The 18,403-nt window shown below is 50.4% G+C and overlaps 7 protein-coding genes across 7 annotated transcripts; 1 reads left to right on the forward strand and 6 right to left on the reverse strand.

Moving 5' to 3' along the window:
* Nucleotides 1-1,138: 1,138 nt before the first annotated feature.
* BDP81DRAFT_320422 (uncharacterized protein) lies at nucleotides 1,139-1,859 on the reverse strand (the record flags this gene model as incomplete). The annotated part of the gene is made up of 2 exons (XM_060584525.1): nucleotides 1,139-1,596; nucleotides 1,655-1,859. The coding sequence occupies 2 exons, from the start codon at nucleotides 1,857-1,859 to the stop codon at nucleotides 1,139-1,141; spliced, it is 663 nt and encodes a 220-aa protein (XP_060444889.1).
* Nucleotides 1,860-3,077: 1,218 nt separating this feature from the next.
* BDP81DRAFT_429402 (uncharacterized protein) lies at nucleotides 3,078-4,181 on the reverse strand. The gene has a single exon (XM_060590516.1). It carries the CDS (start codon nucleotides 4,129-4,131, stop codon nucleotides 3,193-3,195), a length of 939 nt encoding a protein of 312 aa, XP_060444890.1. The 5' UTR covers nucleotides 4,132-4,181; the 3' UTR covers nucleotides 3,078-3,192.
* Nucleotides 4,182-5,994: 1,813 nt separating this feature from the next.
* On the forward strand, nucleotides 5,995-7,921 carry BDP81DRAFT_394898 (uncharacterized protein; the record flags this gene model as incomplete). The annotated part of the gene is made up of 3 exons (XM_060588015.1): nucleotides 5,995-6,608; nucleotides 6,677-7,182; nucleotides 7,239-7,921. The coding sequence occupies 3 exons, from the start codon at nucleotides 5,995-5,997 to the stop codon at nucleotides 7,919-7,921; spliced, it is 1,803 nt and encodes a 600-aa protein (XP_060444891.1).
* Nucleotides 7,922-10,307: 2,386 nt separating this feature from the next.
* On the reverse strand, nucleotides 10,308-12,145 carry BDP81DRAFT_481706 (CFEM domain-containing protein). Its single transcript, XM_060594969.1, has 7 exons — nucleotides 11,930-12,145; nucleotides 11,488-11,607; nucleotides 11,394-11,430; nucleotides 11,269-11,336; nucleotides 10,792-11,180; nucleotides 10,659-10,729; nucleotides 10,308-10,591 (listed from the first exon to the last, which is right to left on the reverse strand). The coding sequence occupies exons 1-7, from the start codon at nucleotides 12,038-12,040 to the stop codon at nucleotides 10,347-10,349; spliced, it is 1,041 nt and encodes a 346-aa protein (XP_060444892.1). The 5' UTR covers nucleotides 12,041-12,145; the 3' UTR covers nucleotides 10,308-10,346.
* Nucleotides 12,146-12,663: 518 nt separating this feature from the next.
* On the reverse strand, nucleotides 12,664-14,523 carry BDP81DRAFT_375715 (methyltransferase domain-containing protein). The gene is made up of 10 exons (XM_060586724.1): nucleotides 14,337-14,523; nucleotides 14,223-14,257; nucleotides 14,088-14,173; nucleotides 13,975-13,997; nucleotides 13,772-13,901; nucleotides 13,684-13,721; nucleotides 13,581-13,618; nucleotides 13,395-13,532; nucleotides 12,926-13,345; nucleotides 12,664-12,862 (listed from the first exon to the last, which is right to left on the reverse strand). The coding sequence occupies exons 1-10, from the start codon at nucleotides 14,442-14,444 to the stop codon at nucleotides 12,814-12,816; spliced, it is 1,065 nt and encodes a 354-aa protein (XP_060444893.1). The 5' UTR covers nucleotides 14,445-14,523; the 3' UTR covers nucleotides 12,664-12,813.
* Nucleotides 14,524-14,967: 444 nt separating this feature from the next.
* On the reverse strand, nucleotides 14,968-15,877 carry BDP81DRAFT_461586 (Alpha/Beta hydrolase protein; the record flags this gene model as incomplete). The annotated part of the gene is made up of 2 exons (XM_060593794.1): nucleotides 14,968-15,638; nucleotides 15,685-15,877. The coding sequence occupies 2 exons, from the start codon at nucleotides 15,875-15,877 to the stop codon at nucleotides 14,968-14,970; spliced, it is 864 nt and encodes a 287-aa protein (XP_060444894.1).
* Nucleotides 15,878-16,462: 585 nt separating this feature from the next.
* BDP81DRAFT_461587 (alcohol dehydrogenase) lies at nucleotides 16,463-17,612 on the reverse strand (the record flags this gene model as incomplete). Its single annotated transcript, XM_060593795.1, has 3 exons — nucleotides 16,463-17,174; nucleotides 17,222-17,368; nucleotides 17,434-17,612. The coding sequence occupies 3 exons, from the start codon at nucleotides 17,610-17,612 to the stop codon at nucleotides 16,463-16,465; spliced, it is 1,038 nt and encodes a 345-aa protein (XP_060444895.1).
* Between the last annotated feature and the right edge of the window lie 791 nt (nucleotides 17,613-18,403).

The following is an 18,403-nucleotide window of genomic DNA, read 5'->3' on the forward strand; positions in this document are numbered from 1 at the left end:
AGTAAGATCTTGTGAGAGAAGAAAGGAGAAAGTTGAACGGGAGGGGGAGGACAGGGCCCAGAGCCTTATGAACCTCGGTGTCTTGAGGCGGTGCTGGGTTCATTGGTCCAGCGTGGTGCGCCATGCAGGTAGTTGCGTCTGAACATTCGGCATTTGATTCGATCGCTTCGCTTTCAACACCTTCTTATCCTGTCCAAAGCTGACAGGCGTTTGCATTTGGGCAGACACAAGGCAACTCATTGAGTGGCTGAGCCTCACGTCTTTTGGAAGCATAATTTCTGATGAGCCCACAGCACCACCTTTCCCCTCCTCTACAAACTTGCCTCTTCCATGCGACGATCTTGTCTTTGAGTCCTTTGACTCCCTGCTTAGATTCCAACTTGTAAAGTGCCTAATGAGATGAAAAGAACGTCATGTTAGAGAGATGACGAAAGGAGAGAAGACGGAGTTTTCACCATGCTTGAGTCTTGACAAGCGCAGGAATCCGAAATTTCGAATCGCCCGCCCTCAGTGTTGTGCCAAACACTGCACATGTGTTCTCATGGGTTAGTTTTGAGGCGGAATAAATGACCGAATAAAGCCAAATCATGTCTTGCATGCTAGAATAATTACATGGAAACTGATTAGATACCGTTCTCTATAAAACGTGTCGGTGTTGATTCTCTTGCATGCCCGGTCAGAGGATCGGTACTGCGTCGTGAGAAGGTCGAAGTCTTTGTTAAAACTATTCTCGTATCTCGTAGGGCATTGAAACGTAAGCTTGAGTGAATGCCTTGAGAAATATAGGTAAATTGACAAAGGCCGCTTGCAAGAACAATGTGCCCTTATACAGGTGGCCTGATCTTGCGGTATTCAGACCAAATCAACGAGCGATTCTCTCCAAGCAGCCACGCTGTATGAGTTAGTCATTTGATGGAACGGAAAATTGAATTCAAACTGCGATGCACGATAACTTATGGTATCTCCTGAACGATGCAACACCCAACGCCAATTCCAGAGAATCATTATACCGTAAGCCAGAAACACCTATCCCCAAAACCATGCAGGGCAGAATGCGATAGGGTGGCATGTCGTTGATGTGTATAACCCAATGCGCCACCGAAAAGAATAATACCCAGAGCAAATCGACTAGGGTATCCTAGAAGATAGACACAGACGACGACGGCCATCCAGAGCCGTTTCGCGCTGCCCCAGCTGTGCTCCCAACACACCGCAAGCACCGCCGCTGCTCGCCAAGGTTTGTAACAGAGCAATGTGAGCAAATGTGCCTGCCGCACGCGCCACAAGAGTGACAGACCGCATAGCTGTAGTTGTAGCCGTCGTCGATGTCCATCTCATCCGCAGCGCCATGCGAGGCGCCGAGACCAGCGCCACAGTCGTCGCAGCTGGTTGAATACAGCACGGCCTGGTCTACAGACGGCACCGAGGCCGAAGAACTGGGCTCAGCTGACTTGATATTCCAGAAGCTGTGAAGGGATTTTTGGGTGTTGCGAGCGGCAGGGGCGGGTGAGGGTTCGGACTGATTTGTCTCGTGGTCTGTGTCGGCCGGATGCTGCTTGTGTTGCTGCGCAGAGTAAAGCATGTTCAGGGTACGTTCTGCGGTATGCTGTCAGCTTCCCTGTTTGTCTTGGCCGACGCCTCGGACCGGACTTACGATGGATCTGGTCCTCTGATGGCCTGTTGTCGCGGAAACGCTTCATTGTGCGACTCGAGAGGTGCGAGGGCGTCGCATGTGCGCGAGGATAGATGAAACTTGGAGAGATTGGTGACTCGAAGGACTCGATGCTGGATTCGGAGCGAGCAGGCGAGGGGAAGAGGGCGACGACTTCAGAGGCGGAGCGCTTGCGCTTGAGAGCCATCTTTGTTGGGGATTCTTGATAGACTTCTTGGAGATAATCGGCACAGAATGATCGAATTGATGATGTCGAATTTTATGAGGGTTGGAAGTTGGTGGTATCGGCCGGCAGGAATCAGACTGAATACGCGGCTGAAGAGATGGAGTTTCTTTATGTGGCCGTGACAAGGTAAGTATGCGAAATGGAATGATGCTGGGTGCTGCTGGGCGCGACGCGTCTTTCAACGGTCTCGGCGCGTTGTGTACGTGACAGCCCCACTGGACTTTAAGTGATTTACTGACTTACATAATCAAGATCATTTGTGGGTAACTGTGAGACAATGATGCTGCGAGGCATGCACGTTTTTGAGGAACGCATGAGAAAATTGATTCTCAAGGCAGTCTGAAACCAATCTCGGAACAGCGAGGGAATAGTTGTCAGACTACCAAGATCTTGCGACGTACAGATACTTTCATCGTGACGAAACCCGGGGGTACCTGGGCGGCCGTTGCGGATACTGGTTCCGTTCCGAGCGGGCACGGGCCACGTGCGGCCCGGAGCCCACTCTACGGCCTCATTCCTGCCGCTCATGGCCCTTAGATCAGTCTTCCAATGCCCTCGGCAATATGCCGACCTCGAGATAATTCTTCACCCCAAGCCGCCCGAACTCCGCCTCCCTCGGCACTTACTAGGAAGGCTATACGCAGCAAGATCCCATCATGGAGACTTTGCAGCATACCACCAGAGATTCGCTCATCAAGATGCGTTGCTCAACTGCAGCTGTGGGAAACCCAAGACACCAGTCCATTTCTACTTCTGCAAGCGTGGACGCAAGGCTACACCGCGCTACCTCCGCCAACGTATGGCCAAAGCAAGCATTGATTTCTTGTTAGGTTCTGCTAAGGGAGCCTCTCTTCTATGCGAATGGATAGAGGAGACCAATTTCTTTTCCGAAATTTGCCCGAGTCATTGAACAGGAACGTTAGGTGAAGACGGTAGCCTGTAATATAGTTTAGATTAGTATAGACCATGTCGGCATAGCGCCCGGCACGTCCTTTTGTTACCAGACGTTAAATACATCATCATCATCATCAACTTAGATCAGTCTTGTTCCTCTATCAAACTTGACGCAAAAAACACTTTGGCTGACTATGATAAGGCTTATAGGTAATCTTCTGCAATCATGTGGCGCTTCATGGAGCCTCCTCACTGGAGCGCGTGCTAGCCGAGACGTCATCCATCCGCCTAGCACCATCAATGTCGCCAGAAGATTGGAGAAAATGAAACTAATTGCAAACGATACTAGGGGAAGAAAATAGTCATCCATAAAAGAGTAGGAACTACCGCCGTTGTGCATTCAGATGAGCTCAACCATCTCCTTCTCCGCCTTCGCCTTGTCCCAACCCAGGCCAATCTGTTCACCCGTACCAGGCCAGCCAGCCTCACGCATGATTTTGCGCCTTAAGCCAGTGCAACGATCCGTGTTGCTGTCTGATTCTTCGAAAAGGTACTCCTCATGAGTCTGGCCAACCCATTCCATTTTAGGCATCCAGTTCATAACCCTCCACTGCTCCTGACACATCTTGAAGAATGTATCAATGCGATAGGTCGGCGAATATCTCCAATCATGACCCAGCAAGTAAAGGTCGACATCCTCCTCGCTATCTTCACTATCATCTCCGTCACTTCCATCTTCTTCCTCTCCTTCCGCCTCGTCTTCGTCGTCTCTATCCCACTTGATATGATTCGCATCGGGAGGGACTGGTGGCCACCCGGGTGGAAATTCCTCTCCAACTCTGACCACAATGACGATGTTGTGTTCCGTATCAAGAAGAATATCGTAACCCTCTTCTTGTTCTTGGGCCAGCACCGCTAAGGTGAACATGCTGGATGGGATTGGCTCGCCTTCGCCCTCAGGAGCGTAGCCAGGGTTCGCACCAATCCTGTCCTGAGGGATAGGCCGCGGTTCCTCATTATATATGCGGCTTGCCTCATGAGTTCTTCTGCAGAAAGATTCGCCTGCGAAGTTTCGGGGGGTAGTTGATTTCATGAAAGTTATTCTATCGTCTGTGAAATACGGAATGTGCCGCATCAGCTCAATGACGATATCGTTCCTGCCCAAGATAGAGAAGGATTCGGGTGTAATCTGAGGCCATCCGCCTGGGGGAGGGTATTCGAGAGAAGAGACACTGTCAGGGTGTACGCGGGCAAGGAGCTCGTAGTAGGATATGATGGCAGCCACGGTGGCCTCGTGAGAGTAACCCTCTTGAGGGGAGTTGGAAGAGGATTGAGCCATGACTATGTAGAAAAGATAACTGGCTAGGAGATTTAATAGAATAATACCGATGATAAAATAAGAGCGAATGATGGTCATAAGATCAAAATGCTACGTGAAGGGGACAACGAAGAATCAAAGATTGATGAGAATGATGAAGGGAGAAAAGGGGGAAAGAGCTTAGCCTCATTTCATATTTCCGTTCTAAGACGGGGAAGGTGGGGTTCCCAAGCTGTTAGGAGGTCTTGTTGGTGTTATTTCCTTCGCCCCAAAGTTGTTGCCGCTGTTGGTGCCAGATTGGCAAACATATATGTTGGACGCTGCCAGCCTGCCACCCGGCCAACGGGGGCCGATAAAGATACGCTTTTGGCGACGAAAAGGCATATTTACGGAGTACATGTAAGCCTCTGATGGAACCAGTGCTGTTTCTTGTGAGATTGAAGGTGATTTTTGGCCCCTTCGACACCAAGGACACACCTCGGGGTTTCTGTTAGGTTGGGAAAGCAGTAGCAAGCAGGAAATAGGGGTAATATGAGACCCAACAGAGGGAACCAAGGCCGGATGGTCGTTGGTGAACAATTCCAGTCATTTTTTTCCAACTTGTAGCCCCCATGATGCTTGGTATTTGCGACATGTGTGCAAGTTTTAGTACAGGTACAGGTCTATCTGCGCCGATACCTAGCTCACAGCAGATGCCTATCCGTTCACAACTATTCAACAGCATTCGACATAAATCCAAAAATAGCTTAGCAATCACACGCCCATCACTATGACTTGATTTCCAAAGTTCACTGACAACATACACATACGTGTTCGGGGTCCTGGCCTTGCCATTAATACGTGGACCAGTTTAGTATGACGAGTTGACAGATGCAAGTAGAGGAATGTAATAAGCACCTCTGGAGAAGCGTACATGATTTTGAGCCATTACATTTTGATAGAAATTCACAGTAGACTTGGCATCAATCATCGTAGTGTAAGTTCAGAATAACCTACATTCATGTTCAAAAGTCAGGCAGTCCAGGAAAGAAAATGTGACCGTTAAGCTTCGGACCATGATACCGTCACTCCTGACACTAAACCCCCACTCGATCTCCTATCTCATGGGTGTCACCAGTCACGCCTCAAGCATCCCCCTTTTCGACTCAGTGGCCCCCTAGCCCGATCAGAATGGGGGCAAAAGTGGGTTGGCGGGCGGTGATGGCTTCCAAGTATCAACATGCGTTGGAGTACACGAGATACCCAGTTCTAATTTGATATGGGCCGAAACACATCTGTGTTCAAGCTGTAGACTGATTTGGATACAAATATCAAACCGGAAAGTCAGCGATACTGCGACTATCATTCAAGTTTGACACAACGCTCATATCGAGGAAATCAGCTTCAACCTATCTCTCCTGCTATCCAACTATGAAAAGCTTTCTCGTCATACTCTTTCTTCTCAACACCTTTTATGGTGTTGTTACATGTTTCCCAGATGATTCCGATAAAGCATTACTGGCGATTTACGAAAGTACTGGCCAGTGTTTTCACTACATAAGTGCAGAGAAAAACAGGGTCAAGTCATTGGCGCCATGCCAACCGTGGTGCAAGAAAGCCGGTTCAGATAGTTACGGGGTAAGCACAGTTTCTTCCTTAGAGATTAAGAGCCTATATTGGCATATGTGTTCCAGGGCCTGTTGATCTGGTTGCTCACCTAAAACTGAACAGTGTGATGGTACCCCGTACCAAGGAAAGCATATTGATGCGTCTCTCATACAAAAGGATACCGACGGTTACCAATGGGTTCCAGCCAAATGCTTTTGCGACTTGAAGGTTGCCGAGGAACTTCTCAACATCGTCGTTGAAGGTCTCGCTATCCTTGATAAGATCATTTGTGCAGCTATGTTGGAAGCATTCCAGTCAATCATCGAAGTCGGCATCAGCTTCATCCCTGGAGGTGCCGCTCTCAACGGAGCTAGGGCCGCCGTTAAAGGAGCCAAGACCTTTGCCGAGAACGGGCTAGAGGCCGCTTCCTTCTTTGGTGACTGGGTCGGGCCTGCGTGTGGAGTTCACGACTGGAAGTTTGACCTCTTTGGAGCCTTGGTCAACGCGCCTGACTCTATGGGGGTCAGCACTGGCTGCCACAAGAAAGACAAGGCTGCTTGCAAGAGGATGGAGTCTAAACCGGACCCAATGAAGAAGCCAGATAGCCCGACAGAAAAGACAAGGACGGGGTATCTCGGCAAATCATCCACCGCCTCACCCGTACATGAGACGTCGACTGGTTTGGTATCTTCAACCATATCATCCGAAACTGCGTGCGTGTTGGCTGCTCGAGCGGCCAAGCCTCTCTCGCGGGTAGGAGTTGTAGGTGATGCCGAAAATTCAGAGCGCAAATGCGGGAAATCAGTCACAGTTCATTTGACGGAAACCGTCAAGCCCATCGGCTTTTACGAGACTAGAGTCCCCAATATCAAATGCCGAAGGCAATGGTCGCAAGCTTGCTATCATTATTCGTAAGTATTTGAACCCCAATCTCACTCCCAGGATTCGCGAGCTCCATCAGAAGCTGATGTATACATAGATCTGTCATGGAAATACACCGAAACACAAGATCCATGACTGAATGGACCTGCGGCGCAACTCAGTCGACTAGCAATGACGGCTCTGCCACCGACGTCTGGGGTTCGACGGCTGTGGCATCATTGGCTCTTACAAACCAGCACTGGGGATGGCCATGGGCTAACGGCTTTGTTCCCCGTCGTGTTCTGAAGCATGCTAATGGCCTGCCGAAGAGGGATAAGTACGGGAACGAGATTGCTGTTGGCTGTGACAGGGACGAGTTTCCACCTCGATACTTTTGGCCCAAAGATAATGAAGCAGAAAAGAAAGGCATGGTACAACGAATTCGTTTCCTCCCATACGATGAGAACCGCAAAGCCGGAGCTATGTGGCGTGGGTTTTGTAACAAGAATGCCGCCCAATCTTCGACTACTCGCACCAGTACTGTGACGTCTTTCATTCAGAGCAAGTTTATCAGGACCGTCAACGCCAATAGTCGGACTGCTAAAGGCTTGGACGGTACAACTAGTTGGTTCAACCACACAACTATTTCTGTGTAGCTTGTTGACTGATATGATTTCCAGCGGTAACCAGCTGGGTTTCCATCGAAACCGCAAGGGCTATCTTCAAGATCACCGACTGGGATGGTCTCCCAAAAGACACGAAGTGGTACGGCCTCCGGGACAACAAATGCTGGCCGAACGATCTTACGCCTGATGACCCTGGGTGGGTTCTTCTAACCAACGACGAGTTTTACGCGGCAGGACAGCATCCCGACCTCGCGCCACATACGCAAAGTTACAGAGGACTGCCAGACCTCACACTGTTGAGGCGAGTTCTACAACAGCGCAAGAATTCACCTCCGTTCGAGTTTCGTGAGCTCAACAGTACAGAGTACGATGGAAGAAAGATTCGTGAGGGGAACGGAGACGGTCAAATCCCAAGAGCATATCGCGACAATGTTTTACCCGGCATGCCCCAGCCCAAAAGACGGCGCAGAATGATATGGGCCGAAGAGAATAACGATGCACAAGTCAGGGGAGAAGACCAATACATCGATAGCCTCGAAGACCTGCATGACGATGACTTTGAGAGACAGATCGGAGAGTACATTCACGATGATGAAGAGACGTCATTGAAAATGCCGAGGGAAACCGAAGCGATCCAAACACCTGCTGGTCAGGGCGATATCAAGACCGCACCACCCTCTCAAGCTTCGAGCGCGACAGACGGACTTCCTCGTCACACTCATGGGCCTCATCATTAGCGAGAGTCGACCCACATACTTCCTCGTCTATCGAAATGACCGCTCTTGGTTGAGATGGCTCCATGTACACGTTACCTCTTCCAAATGACTGCTTCAATTCTTCTCTCCTAGTACTTACTCAACGTCATATTTTGTTTCACCAGAAAGATATCTGAGATTTCTTGTTTAGTTTGATGTATCTATTCCCACAGCAGATGTACGATGTTCGATGATTTACTTTTAGGTTATCGATGATGGGTTCTTCCTTTACATTTTCCCATTCTAGAAGGTAGTCTTGTGCTACAGGTGGTGATATTAAGTCAAACCCCCCACTTCCTGGCACCCCCCTGTTTCTGGCACCACAAAAACGATGGGATCACAACCCGACCTCCTCATTACTATTAACTATTGATCCTCAACCACACCCACTACAATACAGCTGCCAGCCTCACTAGGGCATTCAGAGTCGCTGGATTCAGCCGTGATAACCTCCTTTTCACCCGCTTCGATTTGAGCCCGATGGATATCCCTGATGTTCGCGAACTTCGTGTTGGGATCGATTTGAACAGTCTTCCTCTTCCTCACTGCAGCGTTGGTAAATTGAGCCCTCAGGTGAGCTAGTTGCTGCTGGGCAGCTGCCAGTTGCCAGGCCTGCTCTGTGAAGCCTTTTTTCACCTTCCTGAATAGCAGCCGTTGAGTGCTGGTATCATTGTCGAGTTGGGTGTATAAGTGCAGTTGACCGCTGAGCTCTGCCAGCTTCCTGGGTGTCGACCAGACCACTGCAGAGGAGGCAGAATCCCATGGCTTAACAGGGGTAGTTTGTTGACCATTATGGCATCGCTTTCTGCCCTGACTAGTTGGTTTGGGTGTGGTGGGCTTAGCAGGAGGCTCAGGTAGTACCATAGGGTTCATCAGGGGCTTAACCATCGCCACAGGGTGTAGACCAGTCCACTTCCAACCACTTCTGATGTTCGAGACTGATAGACCAGCAAGTCGAGCCTTCTGGTAACAGTCCAGGAAGTTCCTTTTACCTATAATGGTAGAGTCGTTCCATTGAGACAAGTAACCGAGCTCCTTCCGATAGGCTGACTTAACAGGGCTGAAGACAGACTGGTCAAGAGGCTGGAGGACATGAGAGGAGTGTGGTGGTAAGAACAGTAAATGGATATTGTTAATATAGCAATTCCACATGAAGTCTGTCGTCGTATGACTCCCATGCCCATCCACAATCAGCAGTCGAGCCTCCCCCTCAGCCTCAGGCATAGTCTGTGGGATGAACACCTTCTCTAACCATTCAATGGCAGTTAAGTCTGTAGTCCAGCCATTATCTGTTGCTGTGAACTCCCACCCATCGTATGGAACGAGATGTAATGGAAACCACTGCTGTTGGACTGTCTTCCCCTTGAAAATGATAAGAGGACGAAGTGCCCTACCCAAGGCTGAGATACACTCAATGATAGAGAACCATGCCCTCGACCCAGGTTGTTTCTTGCGAACAGACGTCGTCTCAGCCATACCCAGCACTAACCCATTAGCTCCCTGACCCTCGAGGATGCCAGTCTCATCCATATTATATCTGTTGGCTGGTTTGATGTCCTTGATCTCAGGGATAGCGAGGAACTTAAACCAGTTCCTAATGACCTCAGTAGATGCCCCATTAACGCGTCTAGAATCGATAGAACGACTTCTCTGAACCTTAATGATAGGGTTCCTTCTCACAAAGGCATAGATCCAGCCTTTTCCCAGTGGTTTGGTATCCCCAGCAGCAGCCAGAACTCGCTCTGCGAATTCCTTCACCTGTTGGTGCGTTGGTGCGAGGCCCAGCGAAGCCTGAATGCGAACCCATTGTGCCAGCTTACTCTCCTGGTCAGGAGACAGCCTCTGCCAGTCAGCAAAAGCCACTTTCCTAGTCTGACCACCTTGGAGACGTAGTTGGAGGGTTGATCGTGGTATCCCATACTCCAATGAGGCTCTCTTTTGACTCTTGCCGTTTGAGATGTCCTCGAGAGCCTGACGAAGCTGATCTTCGGTATATTGAGGCATTAGATATAGAAGAAGGTATGTGCAAAAGATGAGCCCATTTGGACGCGAATTGAAAATGTTGTGATAAAAGGAGGTTGGGGGTGGGCATTGGGTTGTGGTGGATTTTCGCGTTTTTGTGGGTGCCAGAAACAGGGGGGTGCCAGGAAGTGGGGGGTTTGACTTATACAAACGACGGGATTCGAATTTTCTAATACTTCATAGGTAGGATGAGACTTCATGAAAGAATGTCCCATAGAATGAATATCGTCTTAGGAAATGTGGATTCATCAGCACCATCGTGCAGGACGGATGACGACCTTGATTCTTTGTTATATTATATATAAAGTAGGTATGCTAACACTAAGCCCATGCCTGGGAGAAAAGACCCCATCTTAGCCAACAGCCACCCTCTCATGTTGTATTTTCATGGAGAATTATTGTGGCAGCTGTCATCTATAGTGTCAAGCTCGCTCATCTGCTGCGATCCGCCTATTTTGGGAGTGAGCATCGAGCCTCTGTACTCAGCCGCAGCCGAGCTCAAGCGCTTCTTCTTCTCCGACTGTCGAAATATAAATCGGACAAAGAATTGACGAAGTGTCGGTATGCAGGCTGTGAAAATCCCAACGTACAGCTCAAGGTCTGTCCAGATGACGCTCGGCATCATGGCCACTGCAAACGAGAGAGATGGATTAGTAACAAGGCCTCATCATATGGAGCGAGGCAGTCAACAACTGACCGGTAGGATTTAGCGGATCTTTCCTGAAGTCCAAGATTGCTTTGATGCGGATGCAGCTTACGACCGTGAGACTGAACCAGATATATTAGCTACCCGCTGCCATGTGTCATGAGATGGATGCTGAACTACTCACAACAGACCAAGGCTGAACATGAACATGATTGCAAACTTCTTGCGGCGAGCCAGGTTCATGTCCCAAACTTGTGTTAGGGGAAGAATGAGCATCCAAACGTCCAGCGCAATGTTGATACCTGCGTGTGCCAACGCGAGGTAGACGATGTCGATACACTTTCCAGTCGCATCTCCTGTCCAAAATGCCCATGCAAGACTGATGGGGTTGCATTGGAAAAGACCGACAAAGATGAAGATGATGCCGTTCATGAGGTTGAGGACCTGAGTTACCCACAACGCAATGGTAATCTTTTCGCCGGGCAGGTGGAAAATTCGAAGGTACATGAAGAGAATCGATGCCTTGATGATGTCGATGCAGCCATGGTACAAAGTTTGTAATGCGTAGAAGCCCTACGAAGTTCGATGCTAGCACGGGTATGGTCGGGTAGAAGTTATGTAGACTGTCGATGATTAGACGAAGCCAGGAATCGTGGATTACCTTGAAGAAGTGGGTAATCTGTAAGTCGCTGAGAGTCCACAGATCTCTACCGGCACCGTTATCTTCGACTGTTCAAAAGTGTCAGCGTATCTCCGGCATCGAAGACCCCATTTTGGATGACCTACGGAAGACGTGCAGGGAAACATATGCCACAAGCAGAATCTTCAGAATTCATATTAGTATCTTGGGCAGGCCTCTCTGAAATGGATGGTGACCTACGTATGCCACAATAATAGTGTAGTCATCCCAACCCCATAGTGATAGCCGGGCAAATTTCGTTATCAGCCGAAGTATGATGGCGAGCGTTGGGAGCACCGCAAACAAAACGATCCGAGCGACCTTTGTTGCCGGCACCTCGTTGTGAAGAGGGAACTCACACGCCGTCCAGGTGATGTTTTGCGTGACTAAGGCAGACGCCAACTATTATCAGACGAATGGCTTCTCGACGAGGCGGAGTCCAGGACCTACTGATGGCGTACTTGAGCGGACAGCTCATGACAACACATCCTTCCACAAACTTGATGAAATCGTCGTCCTGGCACAGACATGTTTGGTCGTTTGTGGGGCAGTTTGTTTGATTGAGACCTGTCAGGAGGCAAGGCAGCTTGGCTTCATGTTAATTTCGTCGTATTTCAGCAGCCGTATGGGTGCATCTTCTTACAGCGCATGGGGGGTTGTCATTGAGTGAAAGGCCAGGGACGTTGGGGAGAGTTGGCTGCTGAGCGAATATCGTTGTCACGCAAAGGAGCAGAGCCACCAAGATTGTCCGCATGATGTCCAACAACGGCCGTGGCTCTGATAAGCAAATTCAAAGTTGATCTGTGAAGAACGCCAAGAAATCGGATATGAGGCGCCCTAGACGGTTTTGTGACACCTGAAAACTACTTTCAAGAAAAGGGTAGCACAAACCGAGGGTTTTAAGAGGGAGCCTTCCATTAAAACCATCTGCCTGTTGCACTCTGGCAACGAGGACCACAAATTCCAGACAAGAAGCCCACGAGACATGGCTGCAAAAGGGTCCATCTCGGCGGCGTGGCTGTTCAAAGGGCCACCTCCCCAGGCTGACAGTCTCGCTTAATTTCGGCCCCCAAATTTCGGTTGAGGTGAGGTGTCTGGGGCGAGACTCTTGTCGAATAGCGACGAGGGCGTCGATGGCTTGGAGAATCAGCCGGAGGGATTGAGCGGGAGCGGGCTTGAAGCCGCATAGAGCCTAGTTGGCCGGAGCGGGATCTTCATCGGTTCCATCCGGTACCTATAAATGAGCATCATACAGATCCCGTTAGCAGATGTGATGTCTTACCCTGGGCAGACGCTAGTTCACCCGCATTCTGAGCTCGATCGCGCGCAATTGCTAGGCGATTGTGCGCCGGGCAATGACATGTGAGCCACACTGTGGCACAAGATTGAGTTTCGTAATTATGATCGTTCTTTTACTAAAGACTCTAGTTGCGCTCGAACAGAATTGAGTGCAAGTAAACCCCGGGAAAGTGTTCAGCCCCACTCATTACCACGAGCAAGCATCTACCGCCATCTACTCCTCCGCGATCACGAGGTTTCCTCCTCTTCTTCAGGCTTTTGTGCATAAACCACATGGCTAGAGAAGACTGTCAGCAGGCATATTTACAGGTAGATCTGAGGAAAGAGAAAGGCGACTTACATCGCAGTGTGGGCATGGAAGCTCCCAGCCTTCAGCTCCTTGCGCACTTCGGCTAGCAGGACCAAAACCTCCTCCCTGGTCCATCCATGAACGCCACAGAAGGTCCTCAGACTGAATGCCTCCAAACCGTCCAACATTTGGATGAGGTTCATCATGCCGATTTCTTTGTAGTAAGGGTCTTTGGCCCATGGTCCAATGGGCAACTTGAACTTTTGATGGACGACATCGACGAATCCTGTGTCTTTGACCCAGCCTTCGAGCAGCGGCCCGATGCAAGGATCACGACCAATCTTTCTGCAGGCCTCGATCAAGAGTTTGCTCCACCGGTCGGTTTGGTGCTCTTCAGTCAGGGTTCCATCTTCCGACACATTGTTGATATCGTAGTCTTGGAATTCGACCCAGCCTCCGGGTTTGAGGTTTCTGGAACTCTTGTCAGTATTGCCCTGCAGGCAGTTTGGTAGGGACATACGCGTAGATTTGTTTCATGAGCTTGGGCCAATCAACAATGGATCCGGCCATGTATCGACAAAAGATAAAGTCGAATTTCTGCTCGTTTACCCAGGAGCTTTCAACGTCGTCAACCTCGAATTTGACGTTCGGCGGAACCCTAAAGGTTTGTTAGTGAGAACTAGTGCCTCAAATCCAACGCACCTACCAAGATGGTTGAATCGCGCTCAAATCGTTTCCTAAGATCTGCGAAGAAGCGAGTTTGGTGAGCAATGAGTTGGTCATGGACACATGCACAGTGGATCGTGTACCTCTGCGTTGGGAAAGACGTCTGCTGCCTCGATGGCCCCTGGGGTCGATTAGCGATACTCAATCAACTCGATATCAGGTGTTGAATACAAATGCCGGTGCCGGTGCCAACGTCAAGAATTCTATGGGTGGTTTCGGATGGAATTGGAGCCAAGAATAGCTTCCTGCCAAGGATCTTCACCATGTAGGTATGATGAAAGTCGAGTCGGTCCATCTCTAACTGCGGATTCGAAGTACATAGTCAATAACTGTCCTTGCTTTCTGGGCGCGTCTATTTCCGAGTCTTGCAGTACCTCATCATTCGGGCCCAAGTATGCTGGTTTTCTGTCAGTCACTGATAGTATCATTTTACCCCCGGGCTAGTTGCAGCGCCATCAGACTGGCGCAGGTGGATCGAGTTACTTACCTCCCGCACGGAATGCATGATATCGTCGGCCGTATTCTGTGGGATAGTCTACCACACTGGAAGTCAAAGATGCTGTGTAGGTTGAGCTAGTTGCGTCGTTAGTGTTGCGTCACCAGGATTATAAGTAGTCTCTACATTTGGTCGCTGATACTGGAGGCCGTCCCATCAACCTAAGGTAGTTTCCAAGTCAGTTTACCCAACTAGAACGGTTCAATAATCAAAGTTACGAAGACTGGCTGCATCACCAACCTCTAGAGTGGCAGTTTCATTAGCTGTGGCAAGAGGCTGTTCGCGAGTCGGCGATGCTGTCTGTGACCTGTCATTCGCTGCCGCCGGGCTGGTTGAAGAATTGGTCATCTTTGCCGTCAATTGTTACTGGTTTGCTACAGGATTTTTCGAAAGGACAAGCGCCGTCAAAGACCAGGTTGAAAGTAACAACGAGCAGTCTGTTTCTTAAGTAGACGAGATCGATGGGTAAAGAGGGGTTCTCAAGGGTTGCGAGTCCCTCGTCGGAGGAGAAACCGTTGTTGGCGCGAACGCCTGGAATATGCATGCAACATCACTTATACGATGCTATCTCACTTACCCGGTTCCATTTCCTTGCATGGAACAAGGATAGGGGGCAAATCAAAACCCTACTAGTTTCCTCACAGCGGGACTCTCCAACGGCGCAGCCAACATGCGTGAATGCGGACGGCCGAAAAGCGACTAACAGGACTACGGAATTGAGCTTATCCCCGCATGTGGCAGGGCTGGTGAGGAAACAATCACATGCGATGGCAGTAGTAAGGAATCTCAGCCACTGATCGCATTGCCCAGACAATAGCAGCGATGAAAAGTTGAGAAAAAGACTCAGGTCTTTCATGAGACGTACTAAACTTTACGCCTCCAATATGTCTGCAAGCGTGCCAACTACTTCTCCCATCATACGCGCGATCAAGCTTATGTGTGCCTCCTCCCGCATGACTCTGAGGTCCGCGCCTTGAATCATCTTCGCTGTCTCCTCGGCCATCCGCAATGGGACGTTGACATCCTTGCCCGCATGCCAGATAACCAACTTCCCTTCCTGAACAACTAGATCCTTTAAGTCGAACCCCCAAGAACTTCCGAAGAGTTTCGCTTCCCATGCAAATCCACGGCTACTCACACGAAATGCCTCACGCGTGCTCTGCTCGAGAACTCGCAAGATCTTGCCGTCATCGGCATACAGCGCTTCCTGATCCTCAACAGGACGACTTTTGAAGGCGTCAGCCGTTGATTGAGCAAGCCTATCCGGGTGCTCTGAGTCCCGAGCGAGCTTCCCGACTTCCCAGTCGGCAATGAGCTCGATGAGGCCTGGCGACCATGGTGCAATGTTGAAGAGCAGGCGGTTCATGAGCATCATGCCGCCCAAACCCAGCTCCGACGGGAACATCCCGGAGACGATGGCCGCACCGGCGAGCCGTGGTGCTGGGATAGAGTGGATGCATACAAGGGCGCACGGAGCACCGCCGGATATTCCTAGCACGGCGAAGCGCTGGACTTTGAGGTGGTCTGCTAGGTGAAGGACATCTTGCGGGAACGAAAGGATCGTTCTGGAAGGTTGAGCCGCCGTAACCTGGGCGCGTTACGGCGACGACACAGATGTTGCGCTTGATGGCTTCTTCTTGAACGGGTTGGCCTTCGTGATGGGAGCCTGGGAGGCCGTGGAAGTGGAAGATTGTTGGTTGGTTCGGTTGTGGGGTGATGCCGAATGTGGTGTAGCTGAGGGTGCGGCCGTCTGGGAGGAGGAGAGATTGGTCTTTTGACATGATTGCAACTACGGAGAGTCTAGTTATGGACGTTTCGAACTATTTACGGCCTCAGATTATGTTCTGATAGAGAGCTGACTGGATGTTGGAGTAGTCTGACTGGTTGCAGGCGCCACATGAGCCACATCTGGGGATGCAACGCGATTACGTACGCGAATTCTTCGGCACCAGGCCAATGACAGTTTCTCTGTTTGTCGACGGCCGTTGGATTGCAAGTATGGGATACAGGGCTGATGATTCGCAATCGAATAAATCGCATTAATCGGGAGTGATGAAATAATATGGTGACATGAGATGGCTGGTTCTTCGTCCATACATCTGCATTGGACTGTGTGTGTGTGTGTGAGTGTGTGCTTGGCGTGGATGTTTCCACGGAGCTACTTGTCACGAAATAGGAATAGCATCAGCACTCTGTAATCAGCCCATCACGTGTGTTATCACGTGCTTCTCTCATTTGTTCCTATATAGCACCTTTCCTTGCTCGATTCTATTTGGGTTAATATAAGCCACTTTTACCACACTTCATATGCCCATTGCTACGTGCCATAACTCGTGACAGTACTCCAAAACAGAGAGTACCTTATTTTAGGACTCGACCCTTACTATGTATCTCCCGATCCCTCCCTTCCCGCTGTTCACCTTTTCACACTCATCCCTTACCGACTTCAATTCCGCCAGGTCCACCACTCTAAAGACGCCTTTCACCTTACCGGTGGCAATGAACTCCCCGGCCTTCTCCAAATCCTCCCTGATCTCGGGATTACCAGACACGAATTCATGCTTGATATTCGTGCCGCGTAACAAGAACAAGTACCAAAGCTGAGCCAAGTTCAGCAACCAGCCAACCCAGAAGGGAACCATCGAGGGCCCCAAGACCTCTTTCATCAAGGTTGGCGGAGGAATAGATGCGATAGACATGAGTATGCCCGTCTCGGGGGTGAGAAGTGGTATGCCAGGGCCCATAGTATTCCACTGCGTGTTAAACATGAAGTCTACGCTTCCTTTGGGAACCACAGACCCTACATCCGTCGTAGTGTAGTCAATCAGTTGATCAACCATCCCTGGCAGGTACTGCTCCACGAGGCCCATCTTCGGAGTCGAAACCGTAGAGATGATCTTCTTGGCGCCAAAGACGTTCAGGGCAACTTGGATCGCGCTGAAGCCTCCCCCGCTCAGGGCTCCGGGGACGAAGACAGTCTTTCCTTCCAGCGATTCTTCCCTGGCAAGAACAAGCCCGCGTTTGATGGTTTGGTACGCCGTGACGGTGTAGCCCGGAAGAGAGGCGGCCTCTTCAAAGCTCATGTGCGGTGGCTTAGGAAAAACCTCTCCGGCCCAATAGCGTACTCGGAGCAGAAGCCTGGGTCGGGGATGCTGGAGGCTGGTCGGGTGAAGCACAGCCCGTACACTGCGTCGCCGACTTTGAGGTTTTTGACCTCGGTGCCGACAGCTGCGACGATTCCTGAGCCCTCGCAGCCAATTTTGAGGGGGAAACTGAAGACGAAACGTTGTTAATTCTGCATGCAAGGGTTCAACCACGGGCCTAGCGATGAACGTACCTTTCTTTGCGGAGTGTGACGATGGGAGAACCTTTTGCTCTCTGGCAGTCGCCCGTCATAACGGCTCCAGCTTTTACCCGAATTATTATGTCCGTGGGGTCGGTATTGGTTGGCACCGGCACCTCAGCTACTTCCCAGCCGGCTGGGCTGCAGTGCTTCGGCGCGACGAGAGAGCGCATCGTCTGAGGGAGGAGGACCATATCTGATGTCAGTTATTCTGAATGCGATGACTTCTGAGATGGACTCACATCAGAATATCATGAACCGACTTTCTTTTAAGTTTTGATGGAAGCAGGCAGCAGCAAGCGTGCGACCGGAGTCTTCAGGTCTCGGTCGGCGGTCTCGGTGGGGCATTCGTGGGGTCTCGCAATGCAAAAGAAAATGGTCCTTGAACCATGAGAAATGACGCTGCAATCGATCTCGATAACTAATCCAGTAGAATCTGCACATTTGTGACGCGTCGCGCAGCGGAAGTCCCAACCCCCTCTTCACGCGATCTTGCCCTTTATCGGTTTTGGTGGCAGGTTGAGTCAAGGGGTAACAGTCGCCCTTGCAGAAAAGAGGGAACGTGACGGGGAAAGTTGGATTGACGACGCCATCGGACTCTGTTGCGGAATTCTGCATCGCAATAACGCCCAGCGGGGAGGGAGGACTATTTCCACCGCATTTCTTTTCTCGACACTTCCCGCCCACAGCAGGACCGCAGGAGAAGGAGGGGTCGTGATGGAGGGGTTCGCGCCTGGCTCTTGGGAGATGGAAGATGGAGGATATGGGAGATGCGATTGTCCCTGTACTTTCCAGATGTTATTTAGAGAAAGAAGAACCCTTAAAATGCTCTCGTCATGGAGAAGCAGCCAGCAAGTCACTCGCCTTCCCAGTTTCCTAGACCTGGGCACCGACGTCATTGTTACTGAAGTTCTCCTTACCTCCGACATCACGAATACCCTCGTCTATGAGCCAACGTCGCAGC

Source organism: Colletotrichum phormii (assembly GCF_030913505.1).
Source record: "Colletotrichum phormii strain CBS 102054 chromosome Unknown BDP81scaffold_11, whole genome shotgun sequence".
Classification (NCBI taxonomy): Eukaryota; Fungi; Ascomycota; class Sordariomycetes; order Glomerellales; family Glomerellaceae; genus Colletotrichum; species Colletotrichum phormii.

Excerpts from the sequence above, each read along its gene's own strand:
- BDP81DRAFT_429402 (XM_060590516.1), bottom strand. The coding sequence starts at position 4,131 with ATGGCTCAATCCTCTTCCAACTCCCCTCAAGAGGGTTACTCTCACGAG.
- BDP81DRAFT_481706 (XM_060594969.1), bottom strand. The coding sequence starts at position 12,040 with ATGCGGACAATCTTGGTGGCTCTGCTCCTTTGCGTGACAACGATATTC. Across the intron at positions 11,431-11,487 it reads ACACTATTATTGTGGCATAC|ATTCTGCTTGTGGCATATGT; the intron begins GTAGGTCACCAT and ends TGAATTCTGAAG. Across the intron at positions 11,181-11,268 it reads AGATTACCCACTTCTTCAAG|GGCTTCTACGCATTACAAAC; the intron begins GTAATCCACGAT and ends CGAACTTCGTAG.
- BDP81DRAFT_375715 (XM_060586724.1), bottom strand. The coding sequence starts at position 14,444 with ATGACCAATTCTTCAACCAGCCCGGCGGCAGCGAATGACAGGTCACAG. Across the intron at positions 14,174-14,222 it reads TCCAGTATCAGCGACCAAAT|CTCAACCTACACAGCATCTT; the intron begins GTAGAGACTACT and ends CGACGCAACTAG. Across the intron at positions 13,722-13,771 it reads TGGCACCGGCACCGGCATTT|GGGCCATCGAGGCAGCAGAC; the intron begins GTATTCAACACC and ends AATCGACCCCAG.